Here is an 18,298-nt window from a genome sequence, read left to right on the forward strand (position 1 = left end):
TCCTTTCCCCTCCCTCGACCCCTGTTGTGAATAATTTCAGCTTCCTCTAGAACTCTTTTTACCATAGTGCACTTAGGGGGTGATGTTCACATAGAAGATGAAAAGTTACTGATCGACTGAAATGTACTAGGGTGATCCCTTCAAATCAGTAAGGAAGCTGAGGTATTCCAGCACACCCCAGGAGTGCCGGTTTGAAAGGCTGGCTGGTGTCTAACAATGGTCTCTGGGAATTTTATTACCAGAGACTTGTATTGGTTCTTCTAAAACATGGTCATTGTATTAGCTTCCTAGGGCTGCCATAACAAAGTACCACAAACAGGGTGGCTTAAAACAACAGAAATTTATTCTTTCATAGTTCAGAAGGCTAGAAATCCAAAAGTCCAAAGTCTAAGCCAAAACAACCATTCTCTGTCCGAGGGCTTTAGGGAAGAATCTTTCCTCACTTCTTTTAGCTTCCAGCGATTGCAATCTCTGGTGCACCTTGGCTTATAGCAGCTGCATTACTCCAATCTCTGCCTCTGTTGTCATGTGTCATGTACTGCCTCCTCCCTGTGTGTCTCCTCTGTGTCTCTGTGTCTGCCATGGCCTCCTTTTAAAGACACCAGGAAATGGATTTAAGGTCCACCTTGACACTACTGAACCCAGTAGAGTCCTCTTACTGGGTAACAAAAATTGTCATGTAGAAACATTTTATTGTGGTCTCTAACTTCTTCTCGGGGAGTTCCCTAAAAATGTTTCCAGAATCCACAGGAAATTCACACAGACAGGGAAGCTGAAAGCCAAAGCTGACACTCAGCGTCCTCACCATGTTGTGTAGCCAGTTTATCCCTTCCAGTTTTACATATCCCCAGTCACCACCCCTAAGTGGAACATAGCATACAAATCTTTCAGCTTTCCATAGACCTTATTCTCTCACCAGAAATTATGTTCTTTGGGTGGGGAAGCATTCTTATTTAATCTACTAACCCAGACCAGAATGTGATAAGAAATACTATTACTCTTGTAAGAGTAATAGAAATGAATAAAAATGCATTTTAAAAGGCACCTTCTGGAGCTGCATTCACTCGAATCAAAGGCTGGCCCTGCAGGGTTGGCATGGCAGCAGCTGCCAGAGGAGCGGTTCTGAAGCAAATGGGCATATTCGCCTTTCTGACCCTGCCAAGTAAGTGGTTTCCTACCTTGTCTGCATTTCCAGCTGACTCTGTTTTCCAACAGCTTGTTTGTGTGTGGGTGTGCATAATACTTATTACAAAGAGAGGTGGCTGTCTGCCACCATTAGCATAATATGCGTTGGAGAAAATTTGCCATGGATAAAGTATGTCCCTTTATATTTCACTGATTTTTTTATACTCAAAAGATTTTATTGCATGTTTTTTAAAACGCATATATAAGATAAAAATACCATTTTGTAGAAGCTTGAATCAATAAAGTTCTTGTAAAAAGAACTGTTGTTGAATGGGACAAAGGAAAAAGATTTCATTTTATTACCTAGTTCTGGAGCTGCTATTTTACAAGTATTGATGTTTATGTGCATTCTAAATGGAAAAAGAGCCATGGCAAGCAGCCATGAGAATACAGATAGAAAACTTCATGTTGTGTAACTATTATTGTTCTGGTTTAAAGAAAAATTGAATTTGATCTATTTTTTTCATCTACTCCTATGGTTAAAATATATTTTGATTTCACCCAGTTTTTATTGTGCTAATTGGGAATACACACACATTCTTGTCTATACAATTATTTCTGCACTCTTGCTCTTTAAGGAAGATAGGAAGTTAATTTTATGGTACAAAAAGGAGGATCCAATGAATCCGATTTGCCATGTCCGGGGTTACGCAAATGAAACTGCTGTTGAACAGAAGGAAGAGTGAGCAGGCCAAACGCTCAAACTCTCAACACAAAGACTTGTTCACCCTGAGGAGTGTCATGCCTCCAACCTGCACTGATGCTCAGACAGTTCATGATGTTATACAAACTCTCACCATCAAAAGGAACAGTGCTGTGGAGATTCATGGAAAAAGGCCAAAATCACAGCTGTGTGCTTCCTGTTTTTGAGGTTGAATTCATGCACAACTAATAACATTCAAATCTCATCTCCTGTGATGAGCACAGAGAAAATGAATTGTTTTTGCTTTAAAAAGGACACTTTCATTTAAGTCAATGCAAATCTTTTAGCTTTCCAATGCAACTCAAGATTCCACTTATTATAAATGGAAAACAGTCTGTTATGCTTTGGCATTTACATTGACACAATATCAGAGCATACTGGAAGGAGATATTTTATTTTGTTTCAAAACTAACTTATTTCATGGCTGCACTTAAAATGCTGTGCATACAACAGGAGTGTCAAAAGCTTCAGATGGTAATTTTTAGGAAGAAATGGTCATGAATAAAGACAAACATAAAGCAGAACAAAATAAGATATTCTTTCCTTTCTTCATTTGGAATTCAAATACTCAAGTTCTTGGATTTGGCTTTCTTTATATTTACAAGTTTGTATGAAATACTGGTTTCAAATAAGATCTGTTCACAGCCCAGATTACTGAGCCCCAGCCACAATTAAATATTGATCATTTACGTAGTGTTCTAAAGAAGTACATAAATTCTGGTTTTGACAGTTTGGATTTAGTCATAGAGAGTGGAGGCATCCAGTTCCTCATACCGGATGATGATTTATGCCTAAGTACATATGTTTTAAAACTTTGGAACACTTTAAAATGTTGGAACAATATTGATCCAGGAACAACAATCCTGGACCTTTCCTTTTTCCTCGTTACTGTTATTTTAGTCCGTGGAGCCAGTATCTATTTTTAAATTCAAATTTTCAATCAGGGTCTAGCCCAGAGGGTCTGGAGGGTGCTCACACAAGTTTTGCAGATGAGGTGAGAGATTTTCATGCGTGCTTCATTGTTAGGGCATGATTTGGATTGACTCCTGTCTATAAGAAGGGAGAATCATCTTTTTCTGTTTACATTTCCCCTCTCCTTTCTCTAAAAAAGCTAGGTTTATCTTTGTTTACCTTTGGCAACAATTCAATTTGAAAGAGTTTACTGAGTGTGACTGTGTCTTAGGTACTGGCAATACAATGACAACAGAGCTGTCATGGATCCTGCTGATAAGGTTCTTACAGCTTAGCCAGAGGAGACAGAGGCTCAAACCTGTGATTCCCGTGTGTATATTCAGGGGTGTGGCTGGGCAGTGCAGGTGCTTACAGTGCACATGGCAGGACCATCTTCTCTAGACTTGATGGGTCAGGCGGCTTTCCAGGGGAAGTTGTGTCTCAGCAGAACTGGAACATAAGCAAGAGTTAAGTCACATGAAGATAGGGTGGTGAAGATAGTAAGAGAGTTATAGGAAGAAAGGGCTGCAGAGAAGAGCATGATATGTTAAAACCCTGAAGTTAAATGTCACTTTGCTAGGGGTTGGGGGTAATAGGAGGGGATCAAACAGAGGGTGGAGAGGGGAGGCCAGGTTGTAAAGGGCCTATGAACTACTTGAGGAAATTTAAATTTGAGCAAAGCAGTTAGAAGGGTCTTGTAGTCATCTATTTTAAGTATGTGTCTTGATCATGAGTGATAGAGGTTACCATTATTGATTAATATAGCTAAAAAATTTTCTGCATCTTGTTCAAATATTTTAAATATCATAGAATATTCAGAGATTCAAATGTACAGATTCCCACAGTAAATTTCTCTTGGAATTGAGTGTGAAAAACTACCACCAAATATTTATACATCCTTTTATTGGAAAATCAAAGCTGGAAAACTCAATGATTTTGCCTTATGAAAACTTAAAAACATTTTGTTTTGCAGTTCTTCGAAGTATCAAGTATTTACAATTTGTTTAAGAGTTTAGAAGTTTTAAAAAGTTTTCTGGTGAAAATCTTGAGTTCAATTTTCACCAGAAAACCTGCTAGACAAATTCTAAAAGAGCTGTAACACATGTAATTTTTAATCTTTCTTTTCATTTTAGTTTTCTTGTTGGAAATGTTTTGATATTACTAACCATTCAGGATTTTCTCTAGAAGTAAATGGTTATAAATTATGTATATACCTTAAAATAGAAACAACACTTAAATTTCCTATGTCTTACATTTTTAACCAGTAATTGCAATTGATACTTTCATAAGAAGAATTATTTGCTCAAGACAGAAATCCCAGCAAAAAGGAAAATCACACTTAAGTTTTTGAAATTAAAACATAACCAGAAGAATAACTGAATAATTATTCTTTACTGCTGTGGGAGTCAATCAATAGCCCAGATGAATAGGTAGATGGATAGGTACACAGAAAGCTATCTGTACTATATCTTGAATATCAGCATAGTACTCTTTTCTGATCTTTGTGCTCCCCACCCCCACCTTTCTCTCTCTCTCTCTCTAAAAATGGATTTTGCATGCTTTTTTACATCATAACCATGGATGCGTATGTATCTCACTCTGCTCCCCAAAGAGTTAACTTGAACAAGCACGCAATAGAGAAAGCAAACCAGGAATTCCCATGCCCTAACAACCCCAACACACAAATTCAACCATGTTGACAAAATGGGAAGGGAGATCTGCCAAATTAATAAGAAAGAGAAAATGGGAAGAGAGACAGTTTGTTACCGGGTCTCACCTGCCTTCTTTGGACATGAATAGGTTTTTACTCTTTAGCTTCAACATGGGCAATAGCAGTTAGGCAAGATTCTCACATTATTTGAAATTGGACAAAAAGGATACAAGAGGCCAGGTATGGTGGCTCATACCCGTAATCCTGGCACTTTGGGAGGCTGAGGCCCAGCCTGGCCAACATGGTGAAACCTGGTTTCTACTAAAAACATAAACATTAGGTAGGCATGCCTGTAATCCTAGCTACTCGGGAGGCTGAAGCAGGAGAATTGCTTGAACCTGGAGGTGGAGGTTGCAGTGAGCCAAGATGGCACCACTGCACTGGGCAAGAGAGCAAGACTCTTTCTCAAAAAAAAAAAAAAAAAAAAGATAGTTAAGAGAAATTCCCTAGGATGCTGTGTATACAAGCTTTTAATATGGTTCTATCAAAATTTAGAAGGAAACCGAGATTTAATTTTTTAATTTAATTGGATATGCAGCACAAGAAAGTATATGCCAACTTTTTACTTGACTACACATTTCACATCTTCAGATAACATTCAGTAACTTTTTAATAACAACTTGAATACATTTAATAACAACTTGAATACATTACATTTAAATGTTTTGATTATTTGTAGACAGTCTTCCAGCAACATAATTAATTTCTTCCCTTCATCAAAAATCTGTAATGAATTATTCTTTCAACTAAAGATTTTCCTCAGCATAAGACTACATTTAAAATCTAAAAAACAAATGCTTCCCTACTTCATGCTTATTTTTAAAAGGAAGACAAAAAATGATCTTTTCTGAATAAAGTGTTTCAGAAAGGCATAGAATTCTTCAATATTATAGTAATAATTATTATAAAAGGATAGAATTCATCTCATACCATTCTATTACACGTTTCCCCCTAGAACTAACAAAATGTATCCTCCTGAGTTTAATTTCAAGTCTTTGAAAAGAATGCAGTCTTAAGAAATTAGATAGGAATTTAAGTTCTAATTCATAAAACATCACTTTCCCCCATGAAACTAGTTGAAAATTACATATTAACAGCACTCCTTTAATTTAATATTCTAAAAAAAATCATCTAAAAAAAAAAAAGAAATAGTGAGCAGGAGGCCAGTCTGATGACAAATTACATTAAACAATATCATTATCCTTAGCCCTCATAGAGTGCTTTCCATTTTCCAGATGTTTAAAAGACACATAATGAAAACTCCCAATTGCCCAAGAGGTAGATGATGAACTCATTTTCATGACAGGAAACTGAGGCAAAGAGATGCTTTGCCATAGAGTATAAAAATGGTCATCAGCAGAATCAAGATTAGAAGCAGAAACACCTGGTTACACATTGCTGCTCAAAACACATCAATAGAATGTCAGGAATAATGTTGGTTCTTTCTTGCAACCTGTGTTCCATCTTGCTGTACGACATGCAGAGCTGACAAAAGATGGAAACTCTATTTAAAGTTGATGGCACGTCTATCCTCCAATGTCAAACCCATGAGAGCAACATGACGAATGATTATTTACAGTGACATCATCAGACACAGGAATGTAGTCTATGTTGAAATTACACAGAATGCATTTTGGTAACAAGATCAAGACATGGAAAGAAAAATTAAAGGACAGCTAATGCAAAAATACAACATCAATTCAATAGTTCTACTGATATTCCCTACAAAGGGATGTTTCAAAATACAATTAAAAATAAATTATAGAACAACTGTATTTGAAATTTAGCACATCTCTATGCCGATGTCAGCCTTCATCTGCACACCCTTAAATTAGGAGGGAATAGGCATAGAATAATTTTGCTGCATATTATGTTGAAAACATCTCCTTCTAGAGTACAAAAATACTTTCTTATCCACTACAGATAATTTACCAAGCTTCTCAAATATATTAAACACTCAAGAAAATTTGATTATTTCACCTAGCAGTGGTATTAGCCAGACAAGTATGGTGATGAGACTGGAGATACATTTGGTGGGAGATGCTTTGCAGGAGGTGCAGGAAGATAAACAGCAGCATTGTTCTTTAGGTACATGAGAATGATGTCCATTGGTGCCAACACCACAGTTATTGTGTGAGTAGCCAGTACATTAGGGACACACTAACATAGACGATACACAGGGTTATCCAGTTTATTCTTGTGATTGGTGGCTTGCAGTTACCTGTCACGTGGAGGATGACATTGGAAGAGAGAGCGCCGCTAGAGTTTTGGGCCCGAGCCACATAGAGGCCTGCGTCTGCCTTGCATACCTTTGGAATGAACACCGAATGCCTTGTCTCCTTGTGTAAAACCTGTAAGTGCCCATCTGCAGACAGTTTCTGGCCCTTCTTGTACCTGAAGCAGAGAGGCAGTTTTTAAAGTCAGGATTGCTCTTTTTTCACATTATTTCCAAGTTCTAATAATGGTTGCAAATAGGCCCATTACCACTGCAATATTCTATTAGGATTAGTAGGAACCTTGTAGCCACAACAAATTCCAGTGGGGCTCTTTATCTTTTTTTCTTTGGTAGGCTAGAGTGCAGTAGCAGAATCAGAGATCATTGCAGCCTCAAACTCCTGGGATCAAGCAATCCTCCCACCTCAGGCTCTCAAGTAGCTGGGACTACAGGCGCTTACCAACATGTGCAGGCTAAGTTTTTTATTTTTTATTTTTTATTTTTTTTAAGAGACAGGATCTCGCTATGTTACCCAGGCTGGTCTTGAACTCCTGGTTTCAAGCAATCTGCCTGCCTCAGCCTCCTGAGTAGCTGGTATTATGGGCTGTTTATCTTTCAAGCAGAAGTTGGCAACTGGTGGTGAGAGAATTGCTTTGACTGGCTCAGATAATGTTTTTGGAAAACTGAATTTTTTGAAATCCTTTAAAAATTGGAATATTGCATATGAAAATTCAGATATCCAGCTACGCCTAAAAACAAAAACAAAAACAAAACATACCATCTGGTCACACTAGGCCACCATTTGCTCATAGTAACAATTACCTAGGGTGTGAAATGGCACCCTCATGTTGTCCAGCTTTATTCTTTTTGCCACTCTGGAACAGTAGCTGTGACTCCTTATAAACTGTATGGGAGTGAGACTCATCTACCCCATCATATTCATGCCACAGTATCCACAGGACTATACAGATGTGCTGTTTTAGAGGACTGTACTTAACATCACCTCCTGATGAGATCACTTCATTTAATTTTTTTGAAGCAATTTCATTAGAAGAAAATGACTTCTAATTATAAAAGGTATTTATGCAACTGGATTATGACTATTAATAACATATTTCTAAAAGTTTCCTATGAACATGAGTGCTTAACTGCATGGTTTTATGAAGCAAATAATTTGTTTACTTTGTATATCTGAGATTCTTGTTTATTTATTTATACCCACAATCTATCACTCAGGGGTGATGACAAATCTGAATCGTTTTCTGTTCCCATTGCCTAAGTGATAACTTTGCCTTTTCTTGGGTATCCTAAGAATGTATGATATCCTGAAAGCTTGTCAGTTATTAATTGAGCACAGTTGTAAATCTGACAGCAACACATTTGTTTACAACATTGCAATATTCTTCAACAACACGTATGTAGCAGTTGTTCTTTAACCGCACACATACTAACCAAATTATTAATATTTACTGTGTGGACAAAAACAAGAAACACATCTGACAACATTTTTCTTTGGAGTGAACTGAGATTTAATAATGAATTAAATATCTTTAAAATTCATAAATATGACACTCTTGATTTGTAAAAAACATGCAACAATAAAGACAATAAAACAAAAAGCAAAAGTGACTGCACTAATATAGCACAAGTGCAGTTTTTTAAAATAATTTGAGAAACTGAAGTTTTCTCATAAGTTCCTTAGATAACTGGTTCATATTTCAAGTACCATCAATAGGCACACACAATAATTGAAACTGATCATTTAATATCTACTGAAACATTGTGATCAATAAATGCTATTTTACTTAATCTTAGCTTATAAGTATAAACTGGCTCTCGCAGATTTGTAACTTTGTCCTCAAATAAATTTACTTAAGGATGAGAATTTTCTAAATGTTTAAAAGTAACCCACATATTGAGAAAGAACTGCTTTTGTTACCAATAGTAGGTGATCCAAAACCAGTATTCTACAGTTTGCTTTTACTGAAACAAATAGGCTAAAAAATAACGATGTCTCCAGAGTGAAATCATATCGTTTACAGCTCAGTTATTATACTACCTTTCAAAAATGAGTTTATTGCCTGTCACCTGGAGCAACTGTGACAGAAATATTTTTATTCCACCTCTCACATGGAAAAAATTTGTAAAAAGAAATCCTAGTAAAACAAAATGTTACAAAGATGACATGTGTGACTCTGTTGGAAAGAGGAAAAAGATGAAAGAGGTAAACGAGAGAAAAGGGAAACAAAAACAAATTCTTATATTTTCAATTGCATAAAGGTAGTTAAAGCAAGCAGATGCCATGCTTATATGGAAATAGACAATAAAAAATAATTTCAACCCACAGTCTTTAGAAATGTGGAATGTTAAACAGAAAAAAACAAGCACAACCAACCTACAGTGCTTTGGAAATTTGTTAAATTATTAGTACTTTATATGGTTACCTTTTATTTTTCTTAAGGGTTTTAACTATGCTGCTACTAAAATGAGAGGGGTCTGATGTGAGATTGAATCATGCAGAATTGCAGTGTCATAGAATATTAATCAGCTAGCCCCAAATCTTTCAGTCAGTGCTCACAGAATGATTTTTCTCTGTGACTGAATTTGTTTCCATTTATGGCTTGTCATTATAGGCTACCCACCATGTCAGTGTAGGCTCTGGAAATCCTGTTACTTCAACTTCCAAAGTCACTGGAGAACCTTCCATGACAGTTACATTAGACAGGAGCCTGGAGAAATTAGGTGCCTGGTCAGCTAGGCTGACCACGCTGCTCTTTGGTGATGTGTTTTTAATCTCTTCTCGAGGAACCATTTGCCTCTGATAGCCCCCGCTGGCGCCTGATTGAAACCTGAGGCCCGAGAATGCATCAGAGGAAGCATGCAGCCTATCTTGGGTTTTAGTGAAGTTATTATCAGCATGCATTTTCTTCCGTGTTTCTAGCAAACCGCCCTGAGCCTGAGGGTGCTGCTGTAAAGCTCTCTCATGCACTTCACTCATCATGCTCTCTGGATGTTCGGCACTGATTGTATGTAAGGCAGTACTCTTTTCCACGAATCCTCCAGAGGTTAGTGGGGGCTCAGCTTTGAATTGGAGGTAAGGCCTCTCAAAGTGACTTGAAAATGTATCTCTCTTATCATTGCATGCATCCGCAAATGCAACAGGTGGTGGAAGAACAGTTTCCTGGGCATCCCCTGGGCTGCTGGTCCCAGCCTGCACCCCATAGCTGCTTATGTGAAGGCTGAGGGAGGAGCTGACAGGCTCTTCCACCTCCATGTCAGATGGTGCAAGGGGGGACTCAGGGCTTCCTGGGAGAGGAGGCAGCGAGATGTCATCAGGTGAGACACACTCATATTCTTCCCCTGAGAGCATGTCTTCAAGCAGGAGCAGGCCCTGGACGCCACCCTCCTTGTCAGTGGACACCTTCAGGTCTTGCGGTAGCCGCTCTTCCCCTGTTCCATTGATGCCCAAAAGATCTGCAACCTGCGCCTGCCCGTTGAAAAAAGAAAAGCCAAATCATCCTTATTCATTCATTTTTCTTTTTCCAGTTTCAATTACAGCAAAACTCAACTTCAGAGAGACAACTTGAGACAACCTACAGGGGGTTAAAATTTAGGGGGCTGGAGCAAGAATTACAGGTGGGAAACCATTTGTCTGTCGATCCTGAGCACAGTCCCACTTCTCATGAGTAAGGAATCATTATAAAGACCTCAAGTTCTGAGTAAAATGTGATAGACTTTGTGAACAGAAGAGAGAAAGCCCTAGTTTCCATCTGTAGTGAAGGGGTTGGACTAGATCAACATCTTTCAAACCATGATCTGGGGAGTCTTCTCAAACAGCAAAGTCAGCTTAGGTCTGGCTTGTCTACACACACATCTATAAACACACAGATGCTGACAATCAGAGACTCCCTTGTTAGATGATTCCTTGGACTCTCCCAGAATAACCTGTCCTTTCTCTCAAGAAAGCCATTTCTTTTTAAAATAAATTGTAGTGAAATATACATAAAATGTACCACTTCAACCATGTTTAAGTGTATGGTTCAGTGGCATTAAGTGCATTCACATTAAGTGTAACTATCACTGCCATCCATCTCCACAACTTTTTCATCTTTCCAATTGAAACTCTGTATCCACTAAACACTAACCCCCTAATCATCTGTCTTCCCCCGACTCAGCCTCTGGCAACCACCATTCTATTCTCTTGCTCTATGCATTTGACCCCTCTATGTACCTCATATAGAGAAAGCAATTCTTCATGACTAGTTTTGTTTTCTTGAAGTCCCTTAGTTTATTCTTGCATGGAAAAAATATTTATTGAGCACCTACTGCTATACACTAGGAACCATACTAGTATTAGAGGCATAATTTGGTGAATACAAGTAGATCAGTCTCTACAGGTGAGGAGATGATATCCTAGTGGAGGAGGTAGATATTAATGGGACAATCAGACGTGATGGCCTTTCTCAAGAGAGCACATCAAGATACAATAGGAAAGCACCTGCCACTTGTCTCTGCTCCAATCGGAGTGCAGTCCTACTAGGAGTGGTGAGTAGCAGTACTTCTTTCTCTGCTTCCACTGTCCTAGTTTAATCCACATCCATCTCTGGTTTAAGAAGAGGCTCAAATATCCCTGTTGCATAGACTCAAAAGAACATTGAAGCTGAAAAGTGATCTTATCTATCCCCACCTGCTTGTTTTATATCTCCTTTCTGTGCCATTCTTCAGCATTTTGGGTGCCTTCTTACTTAGTATGTACTGGTTTTTGTCCTGTAGTAACTGATGCATATAGGAAAGTCACATCTTGCCTTGCTTTTGAGTTTTTCATTTTAGCCCGTAGTCCTGCTCTTGATATACATTTTGTAAGTGATTTTTAAGAAAATAAGGCTGTGTGCGGTGGCTCACACCTGTAATCCCAGCACTTTGGGAGGCCAGGGTAGGTGGATCATGAGGTGAGGAGATAGAGACCATCCTGGCTAACATGGTGAAACCCCATCTCTACTAAAAATGCAAAAAATCAGCCAGGCGTGGTGGTGCGCACCTGCAGTCCCAGCTACTCGGGAGGCTGAGGCAGGAGAATCTCTTGAACCCAGGAGGCAGAAGTTGCAGTGAGCAGAGATTGCACCACTGCACTCCATCCTGGGCAACAGAGTGAGACTCTGTCTCAAAAAAAAAAAAAAAAAAATTAGCTAGGTGTGGTGATGGGTGCCTGTAATCCCAGCTACTTTGGGAGGCTGAAGCAGGAGAATCTCTTGAACTCAGGTAGAGGTTGCAGTGAGCCGAGATCGAGATCCTGCCATTGTACCCCAACCTGGGCAACAAGAGTGAAACTTTGTCTCCAAAAAAAAAAAAAATGTGTTTTCAGGTTGAAGAGTCGAAGCAAAGCAATGTTGCTTGTACTATCCCACAGAGATTATCTCTCCTCAGAGAAACATTAACCCAGCTTAGCGAAAGTGGTTTCCTTCAGCCATTTACTAAAAGTTTAAATTCTGAGTCTAAAACCCAGATGTTCTTAGAAGTTCCCCTCATTAAAAAGAATACTAAATTACTAATTGCCCCTCCCTCTTTTGGCTGTCATGCCACAGCTTAGCTTAGTCTCTCTCTCTCTCTCTCCATCTCTTCATGAAAGTAGAATGCTTATTTTCCTCCTTATAGGGACTTTGATCAACCACCTATTCAGTCTAAGAATCTCCACTACAACATTTTGGCAGCCTCTATTTGAACACTTTTTCTGAAAGAGTACTTTGAGAATGTGTGCCTTACTTGTGTTAAGAATATCTTCCTATATGTAGCAAAGATCTGCCTTCCTGCAATTTCCACCAATGGATCTGAATTGGCCTCCTGGAGCTACACAAAAAGTCCAGCTGCTCTCCAACTTTAATAGCTCTTTGACTGTTTGGAGAATTGGTCCTACAATCTGTCTAAGCCTCTTTCTCTGTACCAGACACTTTCAGGTCTTCTTTTGCCTCAACTCTCATCATCTTGGTCATTTCTGGGAGGTCCCACTCCTACTGGGCCACAAGGCCCTTCATAGAAGAGCAGGGACATTTGTTGACTTGTTGGCCTTCCAGGGGCAGACAATGACAACTCCTTAATGACTTCTTCAGGTAACCTATGGCTCTCCACAGAAGAATAATGTTTTACAATTGTCTGAAGATTTACAACAAGCTTAGGAGAGAAACTTGAATAAAAGTCCAGACCCGTCCCCCAACTCCTCAATCCCTGCTGGGAAGGAATTTATTTCCTAATTGAGGGTTTGGAAGAAGGTACTGAGCATGCTCAGATCTGTCTCTATGAGGCCCCCACTTTTGGATTTGCCTTTCATGAAATGCATGGGTTCAGGTTGGCTCTCAGGCACCCTGGAGGTGAAGTCTGTGGTCGTCTAGATGGGCACCCAAGTGGACTGGGTACATATTTAACCTATTTAAATCAGGCATGAAGTTTAGGGAAACCCACTAGAAAAGTCCAAGCCATCCAGCTTTAACTGGTTCCTGACTCCTGTATCTTACTTTCAGCTGGTGCCAAACACATGAAAGGAATCCAAGGCTATCATTTTTTCACTTCTAACAATTCCTAAAATAGAAAAAGTACTTTCCTCAAAAAATAACACTACGCAATAATTTCTACTATCAATAAGAGGGAAAGAGTTTTCTCAAATCTTTTCCTGGAACCATTTAACTTCCCATTAAACATGTTTGTTTCTAGAGTTGTTTACTTTCCAGATGGTAAGTAATCAGTGGAATCATCATCTTCTTGACTTATATGATATGTTTTTATTAAGGTGATTGTATTAGTTCATTTTTTTTAAATAAAAATCACATGGGACCATTGACTCATGCTGAATTTGTAGTCAACTAAAATGTCCTACCTCCTCTGTCCATTAATGCTATTGATGAAAATGTTGAACACTGCAGTATTTAGAACAAAGTTAGATATCTCCACAAGACAGATTGTCTCCAAAGTTGACGTTGATGAACTACTTAACACTCTTGAGTACAATTATAACTTGGCCAAACCCTCATTCAGTACACATTTCTCCACTTATCTTAAGAGAGCATCATAAGTGTGTTTATCAAATGACATCTTGAAACTATAATAAATTATGCCTGTGGCACTAACCTAGAATTACTCATTAAATAATCATCTCAGGAAGCAAGATAAGGTGAGTTTAATATATATGCAAGTGGTTTTCTGAGTAAATCCACTTGGCTCTTGGCACTTCTGCTTTTATTCTTAAATGCAAAATTGAATGCATTAAATTATCACAGGTACCTCAAAACTATGTATATCTATTATGTATCATATAAAAAATTTAAAAAATTAAAAATGCAAATAAGATTTCAGTTTTTAAGTCATTATGGAATTTTATGTAAACATTATTTTATTTTATTTTTATTTTTATTTTTGAGATGGAGTTTCACTCTTGTTGCCAAGACTGGAGTGCAATGGCACAATCTCGGCTCACTGCAATCTGCATCTCCCAAGTTCAAATGATTCTTCTGCCTCAGCCTCCCAAGTAGTTGGGATTACAGGCACCCACCACCACGCCCAGCTAATTCTTGTATTTTTAGTAGAGACGGGGTTTCACCATGTTGGCCAGGCTGGTCTTGAACTCCTGGCTTCAGGGGATCCACCTGCCTTGGCCTCCCAAAGTGCTGGAATTACAGGCATAACCCACAGCACCCAGCCAGAAACATTATTTTAAAACTCACTGAGCTATATTTTCTAGAACTGTCTACTTTTCAACTATGAAAATGCTATCCAAACATTCACATATACTAATTATTTGTTAATATTTTTTCACCATAAAACCATGTTTGTTATTACAAAAAAAATGTGTGTGTTATTTACCCAGAAAAGGTTAAATAAATCTATGGTTTTCAGTACAGACAGGGCATATTTACATCAGTCTAATGAGTTCTGGCAAAATAGCTGGGAAACTCTGATCTAATTCAGCAAAACATAGCTCAACTCTCAATCTGCTTTTCTTATATCAAATTGAGAGGCTGATCTTTGTCTTTTTGTTGATTCCTTTTCCTTTTCCCACCTTCTAAATATATGAATGGCCTGCAGTCTTATCTTTAAGTTCTCTAATTGTCTCTATATTCCTTGCCCCTCAAACATCTTACCCACTTACATATCTAGTAAACAATTAGCTTTTAATTAATACTAAATCTATAGCTTCAAGTCTTGTCTCTGTCAGGACTTCTGAACTTTCATTTCTGCTGATGGGCATAATCCCTTGAATTTAAATCATTGCCCGGTAGGCAGAAAAAGTGTCTGGAAGGGAGAATACAGTGATATTCCTACATCCATTCAACTAAGTGGGCAGAACCAATCCTCAAAGTCTATAGAGCAGGGAACTACTTATGTGGTAAATCTGAAGGAACACCACAAGATTTTATCTTCCAAAATAACTCCATAACAGATAGCCTTACTTTAGGTTAAAGATTTAATGAAAGGAAGTAGGAAGAATACAAAGGAAGATATTAAGCATAGGACTTGGTCTGTAAAAGGCATTTGTAGAGAAGGCCCTTAGCGGGAGCTTTAGACAAAAAGGGGTGATACGGTATTTTTGTGCACTTTAGGTGGACAAGGTAAAAGATAAGGGAACAGAGAGGTGGTGAAGAAGAATGCTAATTCTCTTCCCAATTTTTTTCAAGGCAAGTGTTTCAGGAACATCTTCCTGTACCTGCCAGGTGATCAGCATTAGTGTGTGTGTGTGTGTGTGTGTGTGTGTGTGTGTGTTGAGGGTAGAGGGGGAGTGCAGGGACCCTCCTCACCCAGTCTGATAAGAGCACTCCACTGAATTCTTTGGTGCAAAAATATTTCCATGCTATTGCTTATAAACAGATAAATAGGAAGAGGGGAAAAGTTTGTCATGGACAACTACAGTGTCATTACAAAACAGCTTATGTATATGCAACAGTTCCTGGGAGCTCCCATTTTGGTCTTGTGGGAAAAGTGTATGGCTAAAATTCAGGAGAATTGGGGTGACTGCCAGTTCTTACACTACTTTCTTTAATTTTTGGAGGACAATATATTCAATCCCTTTTGGCCTCAGTTTCCTCAACTGTAAAATGATATTTGATTAAATCCCTTCTAGCACTAAAATTCTATAACTCTAAATGCTGGCATCAAAAGCCATCATCTTCCACTGAATAGTTCCATGACTTTAGGTGAGCCTGTTAATACTGTGTGCTTCCATTTAACCTTAGGAGTTTTCATAGCTTCGGTGCTCACGTTGGGAATAAAACACCATCACTAATCTGTTAGCAGTGCTACGTGTATTGCATTTAGTGAATTGCCTAATTCCACCTGCTGCATTTTTGGGTCTGAAAAATGAGAAGTACTTTGCTATCTCCAGGAAAAAAAAAAATCCCTGCATTGAATATATTCTTGTAGTAGTTCAGTGGAACTATTCTTTCCAACTCAAATAATTTCTTCAGGAAGTCTACCATCATTTAAGGGTATCAGAATTGACTGCAGTAATACCAGGACAAGCTTTTCACTTGGTGCTTCTTATCTGCCCACATGGGGTTGTGGAGAATCATTACATCTGATCTACATATAAATAATAGAGACAATAAGAGGGTAAATGTGATTGAGCTACTTAAAAGTGAAGATTACTGCCACCCTTTTATTTTGCTGTCTACATCAATTGCACCAGGACATGACATGATGTTAATAAGAATTCTTGACAGCTGTAATTGTAGACCTTCACTTACACCCGAAATGACTGATGCCCTATCCTTTTAGTTTATATTAGAATAAAAATTATTTTTCCATGAACGTAAATCTTGCTTTTTTTTTTAATTTAAAGGAATCTGTCTCTTCTAACAAGAAAATAAAAGCAAGAAAAACTACTTTTACTAAGTATAAATTATTTTTGTTTCTTTGGTAGCAATAACTTTTGTTTCTGAGTTCTTAGTAAGTGTGTCTAGTTCACAATGTAGGAAATTGTGCAGAACTAAATAAAATAAATGATAGAGTGTTGGATTTAGTAACTCTTAGAAACCTTTTTAAGAAAATGTGGTGCATTTAAGGCTATTCTTTATTATGTCGACTAGTCATTCTCAATTGAAGTGATTTTAGTATAATAGATGCTACCGGCATCTAGTGAGCAAGGCCAGGAATACTGCAAAACTACAATGCATAGGACAGCTCCCCACAATAGAGAATTATCTGGCCAAAATGTCAACAGTGCTGTGGTTGAGAAACCCTGATTTAGACCAATCGGAGTAACGTAAGACCATGTGATACAAGAGTAACATCCAGCAAAATGACCAAAGTTTGGCAGCTTTCCTTTGCCTCAGAGAGGAATCTGGGTTTAAGTGGCTCAAGACCCTACCACAAAAAAAGACAGTTTGCTTAACACTACTTGCTGCCTGCTGGTTGTATAACTGCACCAGGCCTTGACATAGATTAACCTGTGGAAAAGGACCTATAAGAAAGCTGAAAGAACCATATTGACTTCAAGGAATGATAAATCTTTCTCCATGAAATAACTGTTACAAATGGAGAGGGTTTTTGTTTTTAACTCTCATGTCACAAGAAGTGTATTTTATTAATTTGAGCATGGTTGAGAATAATGTTGACTTTGATTGTTCCTTCAGCTCCTCGGGAGAGAAACATTGGGAGCAGGCAACTTGGCAAAGCAAAAAGTCAAAAGCTAATTATAGTCCAGCAGCTGTGAATAGAGAGTGAACAACTTAGACTGAAAAACCATCATGATGTTGTGATTTAAATAACACTTTCAAAATCATGATACATTTGCATTTTTGTGAGTATCTGTAGTCATTACATGCTTTATCAGTAAGTGCATAAGTTTTACAATAATTTAAATATTTCTCTAAACACTTTAGTATTTATATTTCAGCTGGATTCTATGGTTTGGTAAATGTGCTGGAAATATCATCTTAGAGGTAGAGACTATGGGAACAAGATACTATCTAATTTCATGTATTAAGGTTTGCTAATGGGTTGTGTAAAACAATAAAAATCATGGCTTGGCAATATGATAAAAAGGGAGAAGTAAAATTTGAAGTTGGATTGGATATAAAAAGACAATGGAAAACGCAGCTAGAGATGGGAAAAACAAGTGGTTTGGGGTGACATGGCATTTAAATGGCTCTCCCAATGCTACTGTGAAATGTCATGGTTTTGGTACTCGATAGTGAGAAGCTCAGAGGAAACAGCATAACAGAGAGAAGAAGCACCAAGAGAGGAGCAAAAGGAAGCAATGGAGGAGGAAACTCACATTGCATTTACACTGGGAAATTCTATTTGGATAGATAAGGAAGCTGCAATTCACTTTTATTTTGCAATGGACAATGACTTTAACCTCAAAGCAAAAGTACTGAATAGCTGAGGTTAAGTAGTTTTCTTTACCTTATTCCTTTCTTCATTGAATATTGTCTGCTTATTTTTTGCTGGTTCCTTTAGCAAGTCAATATAATCATCATGGAAGTCTTCCAAATTCGGATGCATCTTTAAAACATCTCCCTGCTGTACAAAGCAACAGTTAGTGAGAGCA

General features: G+C 38.0%; 1 protein-coding gene and 1 non-coding gene across 2 annotated transcripts in view; both read right to left on the reverse strand.

Annotated features, from left to right (window-relative positions):
* Nucleotides 1–327: 327 nt before the first annotated feature.
* The window catches only part of CCDC141 (coiled-coil domain containing 141), a 228,237-nt gene continuing 210,266 nt past the window's right edge, over nucleotides 328–18,298 (reverse strand). The window contains exons 23-27 of the mRNA XM_054549559.2: nucleotides 18,154–18,270; nucleotides 9,408–10,252; nucleotides 5,481–6,944; nucleotides 3,213–3,289; nucleotides 328–589 (exon numbers count right to left, since the gene is read on the reverse strand). Coding sequence (XP_054405534.1) covers nucleotides 6,677–6,944; nucleotides 9,408–10,252; nucleotides 18,154–18,270 — 1,230 coding nt within the window. The 3' untranslated portion in view covers nucleotides 328–589; nucleotides 3,213–3,289; nucleotides 5,481–6,676. The remainder of the gene's footprint in view (nucleotides 590–3,212; nucleotides 3,290–5,480; nucleotides 6,945–9,407; nucleotides 10,253–18,153; nucleotides 18,271–18,298) is intronic.
* On the reverse strand, nucleotides 3,885–3,943 carry LOC112132461 (U7 small nuclear RNA). The gene has a single exon (XR_002914228.1). It is a non-coding gene; the product is annotated as a U7 small nuclear RNA (small nuclear RNA).

The sequence above is a fragment of the Pongo abelii genome, chromosome 11, assembly GCF_028885655.2.
Source record: "Pongo abelii isolate AG06213 chromosome 11, NHGRI_mPonAbe1-v2.0_pri, whole genome shotgun sequence".
Lineage (NCBI taxonomy): Eukaryota > Metazoa > Chordata > Mammalia > Primates > Hominidae > Pongo > Pongo abelii.